General features: G+C 44.5%; 1 protein-coding gene across 2 annotated transcripts in view; it reads right to left on the bottom strand.

Moving 5' to 3' along the window:
• The window catches only part of PPM1G (protein phosphatase, Mg2+/Mn2+ dependent 1G), a 73,677-nt gene extending 61,174 nt beyond the window's left edge, over nucleotides 1–12,503 (bottom strand). The window contains exons 1-2 of one of the 2 annotated variants that reach the window (XM_068124025.2): nucleotides 12,218–12,503; nucleotides 6,113–6,182 (exon numbers count right to left, since the gene is read on the bottom strand). In XM_068124025.2, coding sequence (XP_067980126.2) covers nucleotides 6,113–6,182; nucleotides 12,218–12,328 — 181 coding nt within the window. In that variant the 5' untranslated portion in view covers nucleotides 12,329–12,503. The remainder of the gene's footprint in view (nucleotides 1–6,112; nucleotides 6,183–12,217) is intronic. The other variant, XM_068124026.2, reaches the window with a different exon arrangement.
• Between the last annotated feature and the right edge of the window lie 313 nt (nucleotides 12,504–12,816).

Below are 12,816 nucleotides of genomic sequence, written 5' to 3'. Positions count from 1 at the left end.
ACATACATATATATACACACATACATATATATACACACATACATATATATACACACATACATATATATACACACATACATATATATACACACATATATATATATATATATATTGTTGGGGATTTGGGAATTGTGTGTATAATTTGATGTAAAACTTGTTGTAAATATCACCCTCTGTAGTATAAAGATCAAAGGTCGTCCGTAGTTAGGCCATCGCACACACGTAGCAAATCATAGATTTCCCTCATTAGTTATGTCCTTAGTAAATGTCAGTATAAGGCTCTGTGGTCCACTAATTCATTGCGTTGCGTCAATTAAATAAGATAGAATCCCTCCGACGCCCCCATGGCATCTTCAAAGTGCCAGGTTTGCTGGGTTTGCTGCACTTGCCTCCATTGGCCACGAGGTAATCACGGCGAAGAAAGGCGTGTCTCCACCTCGTCATCGAAGGGTGGAGCCAGGAGAGCCCGAGCGACCAACCAAGGCTCGGGGGTTTGGCTTGGCGGAAAGAGAACGATCGGGGAGGTTCGCGAAGGTTCGGGGGTGTGGTCAATATAACCCGCGGCGGGACGCCCCCACCTCAGATGAGTGGAGAGGAGATACGAGAGAGAGAAGGCGCATGAGGCGGAGGAATCCCTGAAAGAGCACGCGACGCAGCGGCACGCAGCAGCTTCAGCGCACAGCAGCTTCGGGTTCAACGGCAGTATCGACCGTGGCCGCAAAGGAACGCGCCATGCGAGACCGATCAAGAGGGCGGCGGCTGCTCCCTCCCGGCCCGATCGTGCTTCGGTCCGAGCTGAACCCTCCTCTCCCTCCAGCCAATCCACTCGGCAATTCCCCATTCGTGTAAGTCTGATTGTTCGTCCGCCTTTCATGTTGTCTTGGGGTTTATAAGTAAGACTGTATAATTAAGCTAATAATTGCACTATGTCTCCTGCTCCTTCCATTGCCTTGTAAATCGCATTTCCTTTCCTTTCTCCTTAGTTGTGTGTAAATAGTAATAAATCCTGTTATTCCCTACTTTGTCTTCTTCTTCTTCTTCATGCTCTTTCGGTCGCTTTAGAGGTTTCCATATTGAGGGTACGTGGCGCGATTCGGCCGACGAATATAAATCGGGTCTAGTCTTGGTAAACGGCTCACGCCGCAGTTCGCTTCGCTCGGCGCAAATCATCCATTACACTGCGGCCGTGAGCGGGGAGTATTTCCTTGCGTACCGGGAGGCGCTGGTATTTAGGTCAAAGGACGGTTGGGCCGAATACCCTACCCAGCGCCGACCGGGCGTGACGTCATACCCCCGGGACCACGTCGGTCAGTCATAAGCGAGGGGATTAATCCCCCCTCGATAAGGGGAACAGAGGCCGACGTTGGGTTCCGTAACAATATATATATATATACAGTGGAACCTTAACTTACGAGTTTAATTCGTTCTGTGACCGAGCTCGTAACTCAAATTGCTCGTTTCTCAAATCAAACTTCCCCATTAAAATGCATTGAAATGCTATTAATCCGTTCCAGCCCGCCAAAAACCACACCAATTTTTTTTTAAATATACAGTATATATAAAAATATCTCGCGCTTTATATTTCACCTGTATGCAGCATACAAGTTGGCAGGATGGCCTGGACTGGAGGTACGCACACTTGACTCTAAACTGTCCAGCCTGGGTTTGAATCCCGACCCAGCTATAACCTGTCATGGGTGAATCACAGGCAGGGTGATTCATCAATGTGTGTACCGCTAAACTGGGCGCCCCGTTTGCATCCCATTAGTTGTTGGATGTTAAGGATCTCACCGTGTTTTCCACAAAGAGAAGGCGAGCTATCGCCGGCACTCTGAACAAGTTGTGGCCTGGCATGCTCTTCTCCTCTGCCGTTATATACGTCCTCCTCGGCACCTCGCTCATGTTTTTCGACGATTGCGTGTTTTATATCCAAGCACAAGTTTTATATAAAACACGACGATTGCGTGTTTTATATCCACAAGTTGTGGCCTGGCATGCTCTTCTCCTCTGCCGTTATATACGTCCTCCTCGACACCTCGCTCATGTTTTTCGACGATTGCGTGTTTTATATCCAAGCACATCATCCTCTTCTTCTTCTCAGTACCGTGTTTTCCACAAAGAGAAGGCGAGCTATCGCCGGCACTCTGAACAAGTTGTGGCCTGGCATGCTCTTCTCCTCTGCCGTTATATACGTCCTCCTCGGCACCTCGCTCATGTTTTTCGACGATTGCGTGTTTTATATCCAAGCACAAGTTTTATATAAAACACGACGATTGCGTGTTTTATATCCACAAGTTGTGGCCTGGCATGCTCTTCTCCTCTGCCGTTATATACGTCCTCCTCGACACCTCGCTCATGTTTTTCGACGATTGCGTGTTTTATATCCAAGCACATCATCCTCTTCTTCTTCTCAGTACCGTGTTTTCCACAAAGAGAAGGCGAGCTATCGCCGGCACTCTGAACAAGTTGTGGCCTGGCATGCTCTTCTCCTCTGCCGTTATATACGTCCTCCTCGGCACCTCGCTCATGTTTTTCGACGATTGCGTGTTTTATATCCAAGCACAAGTTTTATATAAAACACGACGATTGCGTGTTTTATATCCACAAGTTGTGGCCTGGCATGCTCTTCTCCTCTGCCGTTGTATACGTCCTCCTCGACACCTCGCTCATGTTTTTCGACGATTGCGTGTTTTATATCCAAGCACATCATCCTCTTCTTCTTCTCAGTACCGTGTTTTCCACAAAGAGAAGGCGAGCTATCGCCGGCACTCTGAACAAGTTGACGGCAGAGATACTGTACTTGCACGGCAAGATAACCACGTGACCAGAACCCACCTGGTGGCGTAAACTCAAAATAACCAACATGCGAAAACAAAAATGCAGCGCTATACGGCAGAGATACTGTACTTGCACGGCAAGATAACCACGTGACCAGAACCCACCTGGTGGCGTAAACTCAAAATAACCAACATGCGAAAACAAAAATGCAGCGCTATACGGCAGAGATACTGTACTTGCACGGCAAGATAACCACGTGACTGGGTGGCGAAAGCTCGTAACTCAGATCTCGGCTCGCATCTCAAAGCAATAAACCGCCCGAGCGACGGCTCGTATCTCGAAAAACTCGTAAGTTGGGGCACTCGTAAGTCAAGGTTCCACTGTATGTATATGTATATATATATATATATATATATATATATATATATATATATATATATATATATATATATATATATATATATATAATCAACGAACATAACAGCGTGACGAGCGCTGTCCCGATCTCCTGTGGACCGAAGTCCAAGACCAAAGCGTCACCTCCGACCCAAAGGGTCTTCTGGAGGCCTCAGCCCGGCCACTCTGTCAACAGACAGAGATTTATTCATTGGTCCCCATTGGCTAAACATCAAGCGGACAGCAGCTTCTTTGCTGCTGACCCTTTGGGTCGGAGGTGACGCTTTGGTCTTGGACTTCGGTCCACAGGAGATCGGGACAGCGCTCATCACGCTGTTATGTTCGTTGATTATTATCCCCACCGATCGCACCGCACCCCCTGGTTTTGGTTTGCACTGGTGGGAACGATGGTCTGTGTGGCAGACAGGCTGTTGGTTCCTTGCGGGTTATGCGGTATTTACCGTGTGAGACATAATTCGTGGCTGGTGCTCACCATTAAAGCTAGGAGGTGCCTTGATTATATATATATATATATATATATATACATATATATATATAATAATATATATATTTATATATATATATATAATAATAATATATATATAATATAATATATAATATATATATTTATATATATATTTATATATATATTTATATATATATTTATATATATATATATATATATATATATATATATATATATGATCAAGGCACCTCCTAGCTTTAATGGTGAGCACCAGCCACGAATTATGTCTCACACGGTAAATACCGCATAATATACATATACATATATACATATATATACAGTCACGTGAAAAAGTAAGTACACCCCATGTAAAGTTTTTACTTTTTCAACATATTTCAACATACAGCTATTTGATCTTCATTTCAACAATATTGATAGATAAAGGTGATATAATATAACAAATATCATGAAACACTTACATTTTGTAGTCCATTGTATAATTTAAATAAACATAAATGCAAATTTTGCACGTGGAAAAAGTAAGTACCAAGTACTTAGTAAGTACTAAGTCCTGCTTGGACTAAGTGGGAAGGTGTGCGGGTGAGGATATTGAAGTGGCAAGAGATTTGGAGGATGGAGCCAATATTGTTGAATTTCCTGTTGCGGGCAACGTATGATGTGCTTCCGTCACCAGTAAACTTGATTGTGGGGGTTGTTGCAGAAGGAGAGATGTTATTTGTGTGGAGGTGTGGGAACGGTGCAGCATGCACTGAGTGCATGTTCAGTCGCATTGGCAGCAGGACAATACAGGTGGCGACATGATCAGGTGCTGGCGGTGGTGGTGCAGATGGTGCAACAAGAGGTGCTGAGATCGAGAGAAAGAAGAGTGGAGAAGGAGACTGATGGGGGAGAGGTGTAGTTTGTCAAAGAGGGCCAAGTGGTAAGAGGTGGAAAGAGGAGGAGGTGGAAAGCAAGAGGGCTGTCAGATGCTTGCGATTGGCAGGTGTTGGCAGACCTAAAGCCACAATTGGTATTCCCAGAGGAGATCTGTGTGACAAGGTTGCGGCCTGACATTGTCATTTGGTCAGGTGCAACAAGACAGGTCATCTTAGGGGAATTGTCGGTACCTTGGGAAGAGAATATGGAGGAGGTGTACGAGAGGAAGAGAGGAAAGTCGAGTGAGCTGGAGGCAGAGTGCCGGGAGAAGGGTTGGCGAGTTTCGTGTCAGCCATTTGAGGTGGGGTGCAGAGGGTATATTAGCAATTCCTTTTCTGCATATCTTGCGAGGCTGGGAGTGGGTGGGACAGAAAGGAGGATGTGTGACAAGGGGGCCCAGGTTGCCTTGAAAGGCTCATTTTGGATATGGAGGAAGTTTATGGAGGCACGTCGAACGGTGTAGGTTGGTTGTGTTGGGTTTTTTTTTTTTTTTGCGTTATTATTTCTTATTTTGTGTATATGAGTGAGTGGGTGAGGGTGTGTGTTTTTTGCATGAATTAATTTTTGCATGAGTGTGTGTTTTTGTATGTTGTAAGGGTAGGTGGTTGGTTGGTTGGTGTTGTGTGGGTGTGTGTGTATATGTGTGTGTATGAATGATCTGGTGTGTTTTGTTGGTGAGTGGTGAAGGGTATAAAGGTGGATGTTTGAGTGTTCCACCGTGTTGGTTTGGTGCTGTGGATTCTGGATGCGGAGGTGTTGTTGTTGTTGTAGTCTGCGTTCGCACTGGCTGGGGGTGGGGGTATGTACGCATCCAGGTGTAGTTGCTGCATGTGGATGTGTATGTGCCCCTGCTGGCCCACCTTAGCTGACCGTATCGAGGTTGAAGGGCCGAAACGGGATGATGCTGAGGACCTCGACTGAGGACCCTGTCAGTGCAGCACACTTGTGACCAGGTGTGTTTTGAATTTATGTATATATCAGATACTGTACGACTCCAAAACTCTGTGCCGGTAGTGGCGCGCCACCTGCCACGTGGAACATTATCTCTTGCTTCACCAAACACAATCTGGAGTCCTTACTGTATGCGGTCACATCACTTGTGTGATCATTCACATAATGATCACCACGTGAGTTGGTGATGGTACTTTGGAGACAAGTTGCTTCTTCAATGTGCAGGTAAAACCAACTCAGGTTTAAAAAAGTAAGAATTACGATGCAGTATCAGATAATTAATGATCCAGACTTTTCCCTCCACGTTATTTGATGGAAAATGCATCATTAGGTAAAAATAACAAATAAATAAATTAATAAATAAATAAGAGTAATTTCATTAATCGGTGAGATGTATTTTTCCCTTAAACAGTCGTCGAGCAGTATCATGCTGTTATAGAACGAAAAACGTTTGACAAGGAATTAAACTTCATGGCAAAGCTGTTTAGTGACTGTCACTGGAAAAAGAAAGACACATGCGAGTCTGTGCACATTCTAACTTGTACGTGTGAGAAAGTTTTGGAAAACACTTTTGGGAAACCTCACCTCCGTGTCCATCATACACCGCAAAGAGGGAAGTCTGTTCATCTAGCTCAGGCAGGCAATTATGAGCGTCCTGATGGGGAAACAGCATGCATAATTATTGTGAATTGCCCTCACAATAAGTGGTTACAGTCTCGTGCAAAAGTTTGGAATTGCAGCGAAAATATCAACACCTTCACTTTCACCTTGGTCCCATATCTTCCAGACCCAAAGACAAGTTCAATTATCAGAAACAAAACAATGATGAATTTACGATAACAGTTACAATGACAATGGCACTCGATAGAGCGCATACCTCCGCCCGGCTACACAGTTTGTTTTGTATCCCACTGATAGGCTGGATCTGGATCCGGACTTGAACCAAAATCTAATCGGCTCGTTCTTGTCAACTGCCCAACTCTTCCACCAAGTTTAGTCATAATCCATCCACAACTTTTTGATATATTATGCGATGCAGGGATACCTCGATTTACATTCATAATCCATCCACAACTTTTTGATATATCATGCTGTACAGGGATACCTCGATTTACATCTTAGATGCGTTCTTCAAAAGTGCAACTTAAATCAAACCAATTTTTCCCATAAAAATACAATAGAGGAATAAGGCTGGGGTGGGTTGGGGAGACGTTGCAATTTTCACCTACGATATTACCTTTTTGGCTTAAACATGGATAACCTGAACACTCATTCTAACACACACCTTATTGCGACAGCAAAAAAATTGAAATGAAATGATTTTATAAAAGTACAGGGTGGCCACAATGTACAGTGTAGTAAAACTATGTAAACTATGCTGTGTTGGTGGTAGAGAAAGGGATAGGAAGAGAGAGAGACAGAGACAGAGAGAAGAAGAACAAGCATTCTGAGTATTGCGCTGCAATACATGTCCCCTACTAAAGTTCAAAGTGCCATAACTTTGTCAAAAATGATCGAATATGCAAATCGATGCACGGTTGATGCTGGTTTTCAAACTTGATCTGAGGTATGCTGAGACACATGTGTGTCACGCCTCGCCTCATTGATAAGCCCGTAAGGTCGCTCCGTGGAGAGGCCTGCACGTATTGCACTGTGTGAATTATATAATTACCAACTCACGGTCTGAGGTACTACCGATTCAAGAGATATCCATTTTTTTTAAATATTATCGTTTAATTAAAGATATCTGCCAAACCACGTGCTCTATCGCAAATTCCAAAAGGACATTTTAGTAGACTGACATGCTGAACAGATCTGTGAAGTTTCCCCTCGATTGGATCAAAAATGAGGGAGGAGCTTGGTTTTAAAGGTTCATGCTTAAAAACGTCATAACTCTGAAACCATGTGACGCATGATGTCATGCTCGTTGACTTTTTTGTTCGTCATGGGTATGTACTAAGGCTTTCTGCCTGCAAAGTTTGGCCTCGATCTGTTCAGCCGTTGCAGAGAAAAATGGGTTTTCGTGTTTTCACGAAAAACAATATGGCGGCCGAACCACGTGACCTGTGACGTCATAATTACATTGAAATATTCCACAGACCGAGTCCCCCTACAGCGAAAATTTGATCTCAATCGGTCCTATTATTGCAGAGAAAATCTTTTTTAAAGGAAATTAAAGCTTAAAATGGCACTGAGTTAAGGATCATCAGAATTATCAGAATTACCAAAGTTCAAAGTGCCATAACTTTGTCAAAAATGATCGAAACGTCGTGAAGTTCGAACTTGATCTGTAACTTATCATGAGGAAACCATGTACCAGGTGTGAAATCATTAGCATTAAGCATTTAGAAAAAAAGTCCGGAAAACTGTTCTTTGCGTGACGGACTGACAGACGGACAGACGGACAGACGGACAGACGGAGGGACGGCGTGCAAACCTATAGTCCACTCTGGTGTACACCGGTAGGGGACTAATAAAGGACAGTACACTTTACATCGAAGTTACGTCATTCAAGTCACGTACTTAGGCTTTTCCGTCGCAACCTGGTCAATTGAATTTGAAATTGATGCCAGTGGAAGAAACTTCTTGAAGACGTCAACTTAATGATGCCAGTGGAAGAAAAATTTCCATTTTGACATGGACAATATAAAAAAGAATTTGAATTTGAACAGCAGCCATGGTGTCGCAGTGTCTGACTGCAGCGCGGTTTAATTGGTCGAAATTTACATTCCGTACTGGAATATTACGTACAGGACTACAGGTACAGCCTGATAAGGGCACGGTGCACACACAGTTTGCAGTAACGTTAACTTCTGTCGGTGATGCTTACCCTTGCTGGCACGCACACAGACATGGCACAGCCACACGTTTTGTCCTTCACACGTCCTCATTGAAGTGTGACAGACGTCAGATAAAATAGGTGAGTAAAATGTCATCAACATTTTGCAACGATATGACGGTGTACGTACAATAATTTTACTGAAAATACGATCATTTTGTACTTCCAATATGATATTTCCACTTTTCAGATCTGGCAACACTGTACGAATGTTTCCGGCCCGCACTGGGCAGCACGGTTTGCGTTGTCGTCATAGAAGTCCGAGGTAGCACTGCACAACACCTCTGTCACACTTCAACACTGACACGTCCTGAAACGACAAACCATATGTGGCTGTGTGCGTGTCTGCAAACTTCAGGAAGTTAACGATGTCAACGTCTCGCGGTGACACTCCAATGCTCAGAAAAAGCCAAAGCACGTGGCTTGAACAGCCTAACTTCGATGTAAAGAGACGCAATTCAAAGCCTGGTTACCTATCGATTGATGACACAACTTTGAATCAACGTAAATTGCGGTATCCATAGATATCGTTTTTGGCCCTATCTCTAAATGGTGAAGAATCACGAATGGAATTCTCATACCCTGATCCGGATCTTCCCCAAAATCGAATAATTTCGTCCTTGTCACACACCCAACCTGTCCACCAAATTTCATACAAATCCATCACAACTTTTTGAGATATCCTGCCCACAGACCACTTTTTGAGCAGACTCTGATATAAATGTCCACGATGAGGGAGATGAATGCATTTGGGAAAGAGAAACCAGAGTTTACAAGCAAACGCATCAAGAAGGATCACAATAAAAGAAGAAGTGCATCATTCACATCCATACCCCATTTACTGGTCTATTTTAACAAGTATTAAAATAATCACTCCAGTGATACTTACCAAATTAATATTTCGATTCACTGGGGATAGATACACTGGGCTGATTAAATTGCCAAGTAAAATGTTTCCCAAGTAAATTGCTTTAAATATGTACATTCACTAAGTTTACTTTGTTGAATTGAATTAATTGTTTATCTTCTAATGTACAGATGAGGTGTCATGGAAGAAAGAGCATGTGGTACGTGCAAGACAAGACCATTCAGACATTACATCGAGACATACTACCCAATAATATCACGAGTACCAACCTGCCCTACCCAGTAATATCACGATTACCAACCTACACGACCCAGTAATATCACGAGTACCAACCTGCACTACCCAGTAATATCATGATTACCAACCTACACGACCCAGTAATATCACGAGTACCAACCTGCACTACCCAGTAATATCACGAGTACCAACCTACACTACCCAGTAATATCACGAGTACCAACCTGCACTACCCAGTAATATCACGATTACCAACCTACACGACCCAGTAATATCACGAGTACCAACCTGCACTACCCAGTAATATCATGATTACCAACCTACACGACCCAGTAATATCACGAGTACCAACCTGCCCTACCCAGTAATATCATGATTACCAACCTACACGACCCAGTAATATCACGAGTACCAACCTGCACTGCCCAGTAATATCACGAGTACCAACCTACACTACCCAGTAATATCACGAGTACCAACCTGCACTACCCAGTAATATCACGAGTACCAACCTGCCCTACCCAGTAATATCACGATTACCAACCTACACGACCCATGTAATATCACGAGTACCAACCTGCACTACCCAGTAATATCATGAGTACCAACCTACACTACCCAGTAATATCACGAGTACCAACCTGCACTACCCAGTAATATCATGAGTACCAACCTACACTACCCAGTAATATCACGAGTACCAACCTGCACTACCCAGTAATATCACGAGTACCAACCTGCACTACCCAGTAATATCATGAGAACCAACCTGCTCTACCCAGTAATATCACGAGTACCAACATGTACGACCCGGTAATATCACGAGTACCAACCTGCACTGCCCAGTAATATCACGAGTACCAACCTGCACTACCCAGTAATATCAGGAGTACCAACCTGCACTACCCAGTAATATCACGAGTACCAACCTGCACGACCCAGTAATATCACGAGTACCAACCTGCACTACCCAGTAATATCAGGAGTACCAACCTGCACGACCCAGTAATATCACGAGTACCAACATGTACTACCCGGTAACATCATGAGTTCCAACCTGCACGACCCAGTAATATCACGAGTACCAACCTGCACTACCCAGTAATATGAGTACCAACCTGCACTACCCAGTGATATCACGAGTTCCAACCTGCACTACCCAGTGATATCACGAGTACCAACCTGCACTACCCAGTGATATCACGAGTACCAACCTGCACCACCCAGTGATATCACGAGTACCAACCTGCACCACCCAGTGATATCACGAGTACCAACCTGCACCACCCAGTGATATCACGAGTACCAACCTGCACCACCCAGTGATATCACGAGTACCAACCTGCACCACCCAGTAATACCACGAGTTCCAACCTGCACTACCCAGTAATACGAGTACCAACCTGCACTCCCAGTAATATCACGAGTACCAAACTGCACTCGCAGTGATATCACGAGTACCAACCTGCACTATCCAGTAATGCCACGAGTACCAACCTGCACTATCCAGTAATACCACGAGTACCAACCTGCACTACCCAGTAATACCACGAGTACCAACCTGCACTACCCAGTAATACCACGAGTTCCAACCTGCACTACCCAGTGATATCACGAGTTCCAACCTGCACTACCCAGTGATATCACGAGTACCAACCTGCACTACCCAGTGATATCACGAGTTCCAACCTGCACTACCCAGTGATATCACGAGTACCAACCTGCACTACCCAGTGATATCACGAGTTCCAACCTGCACTACCCAGTAATACCACGAGTTCCAACCTGCACTACCCAGTAATACCACGAGTTCCAACCTGCACGACCCAGTAATACCACGAGTTCCAACCTGCACTACCCAGTAATACCACGAGTTCCAACCTGCACGACCCAGTAATACCACGAGTTCCAACCTGCACTACCCAGTGATATCACGAGTACCAACCTGCACTACCCAGTGATATCACGAGTACCAACCTGCACTACCCAGTGATATCACGAGTACCAACCTGCACCACCCAGTAATACCACGAGTTCCAACCTGCACTACCCAGTGATATCACGAGTTCCAACCTGCACTACCCAGTAATACCACGAGTACCAACCTGCACCACCCAGTAATACCACGAGTTCCAACCTGCACTACCCAGTGATATCACGAGTACCAACCTGCACCACCCAGTAATACCACGAGTTCCAACCTGCACTACCCAGTGATATCACGAGTACCAACCTGCACCACCCAGTAATACCACGAGTTCCAACCTGCACTACCCAGTGATATCACGAGTACCAACCTGCACCACCCAGTAATACCACGAGTTCCAACCTGCACTACCCAGTGATATCACGAGTACCAACCTGCACCACCCAGTAATACCACGAGTTCCAACCTGCACTACCCAGTAATACCACGAGTACCAACCTGCACCACCCAGTAATACCACGAGTTCCAACCTGCACTACCCAGTGATATCACGAGTACCAACCTGCACTACCCGGTATATTGATAAAACACCTTTGAATAATCTATGATAATAATGTGAATTTTATGTTTTCTCCACGTCGCGTTTCCTCCTTCACAATGAACTTAACTCGTGTTCGCCTCGATCTGCGCTCTTTCCAAACGTCAAATCCTCGTCGCAGTTTTATTTGTTTTGATCAAGATTAAAATCAAATCTCGCCTTGCGGTGCATTATAACACAGAACATCATTATCGTTGTTATAAAGAGCCAGGATTACTCGCCTCCATGGCGACCCGCCATCCCTGCATGGCAGCGAGACCGTAACGCAAAGCAGGCCCAGCGCCGTTCCTTGACTCCTTGGTCCGCGTCGGTTGCGTGAGGTACGCCCCCATGACTCCGGGACGTGGGAGCCACCGGTATGGAAGCACCGCGGAGACCCGGGACAGGGATAAAGAAACACAAAGGGCAGGGATAGCGAAGAGTGAGTAGAACCGCGTTTGTCCGAACGATAGCGAGACTCTCACGTGGGTGACAAAGGCAAGAATCGCCTCCACTTCCGGAAAGGTTGATCAGGAGGGCGGAGCCTAATGACGAGTCGACAGGATGACGTGAAATATTTTGCAATTGAAGTAAGGATTAGCAATTATTTAGTAAATTCTCAACCTCTAATGTATAAGCCAAAATGTCTGACCAAACACTATTCGTCGATATATGTTTTATTTCACAACACACGACTCAATGACTGAACAGCTCAACAAACCGAATCAAGGCTATACACCGCTCATATCAATCTTGTCAATTTAATCCCAAAACGAATCCTTTCTTAAAAAGTATTATATGTTCATTATTTAGGATGTGTGAAGCTGAATAATATATTTTT

The sequence above is a fragment of the Myxine glutinosa genome, chromosome 8 (assembly GCF_964187855.1).
Source record: "Myxine glutinosa chromosome 8, kmMyxGlut1.1, whole genome shotgun sequence".
NCBI classification, from domain to species: domain Eukaryota; kingdom Metazoa; phylum Chordata; class Myxini; order Myxiniformes; family Myxinidae; genus Myxine; species Myxine glutinosa.
Note: the sequence above shows the minus strand (reverse complement) of the source record. Positions and strands in the feature narration are given on the sequence as shown.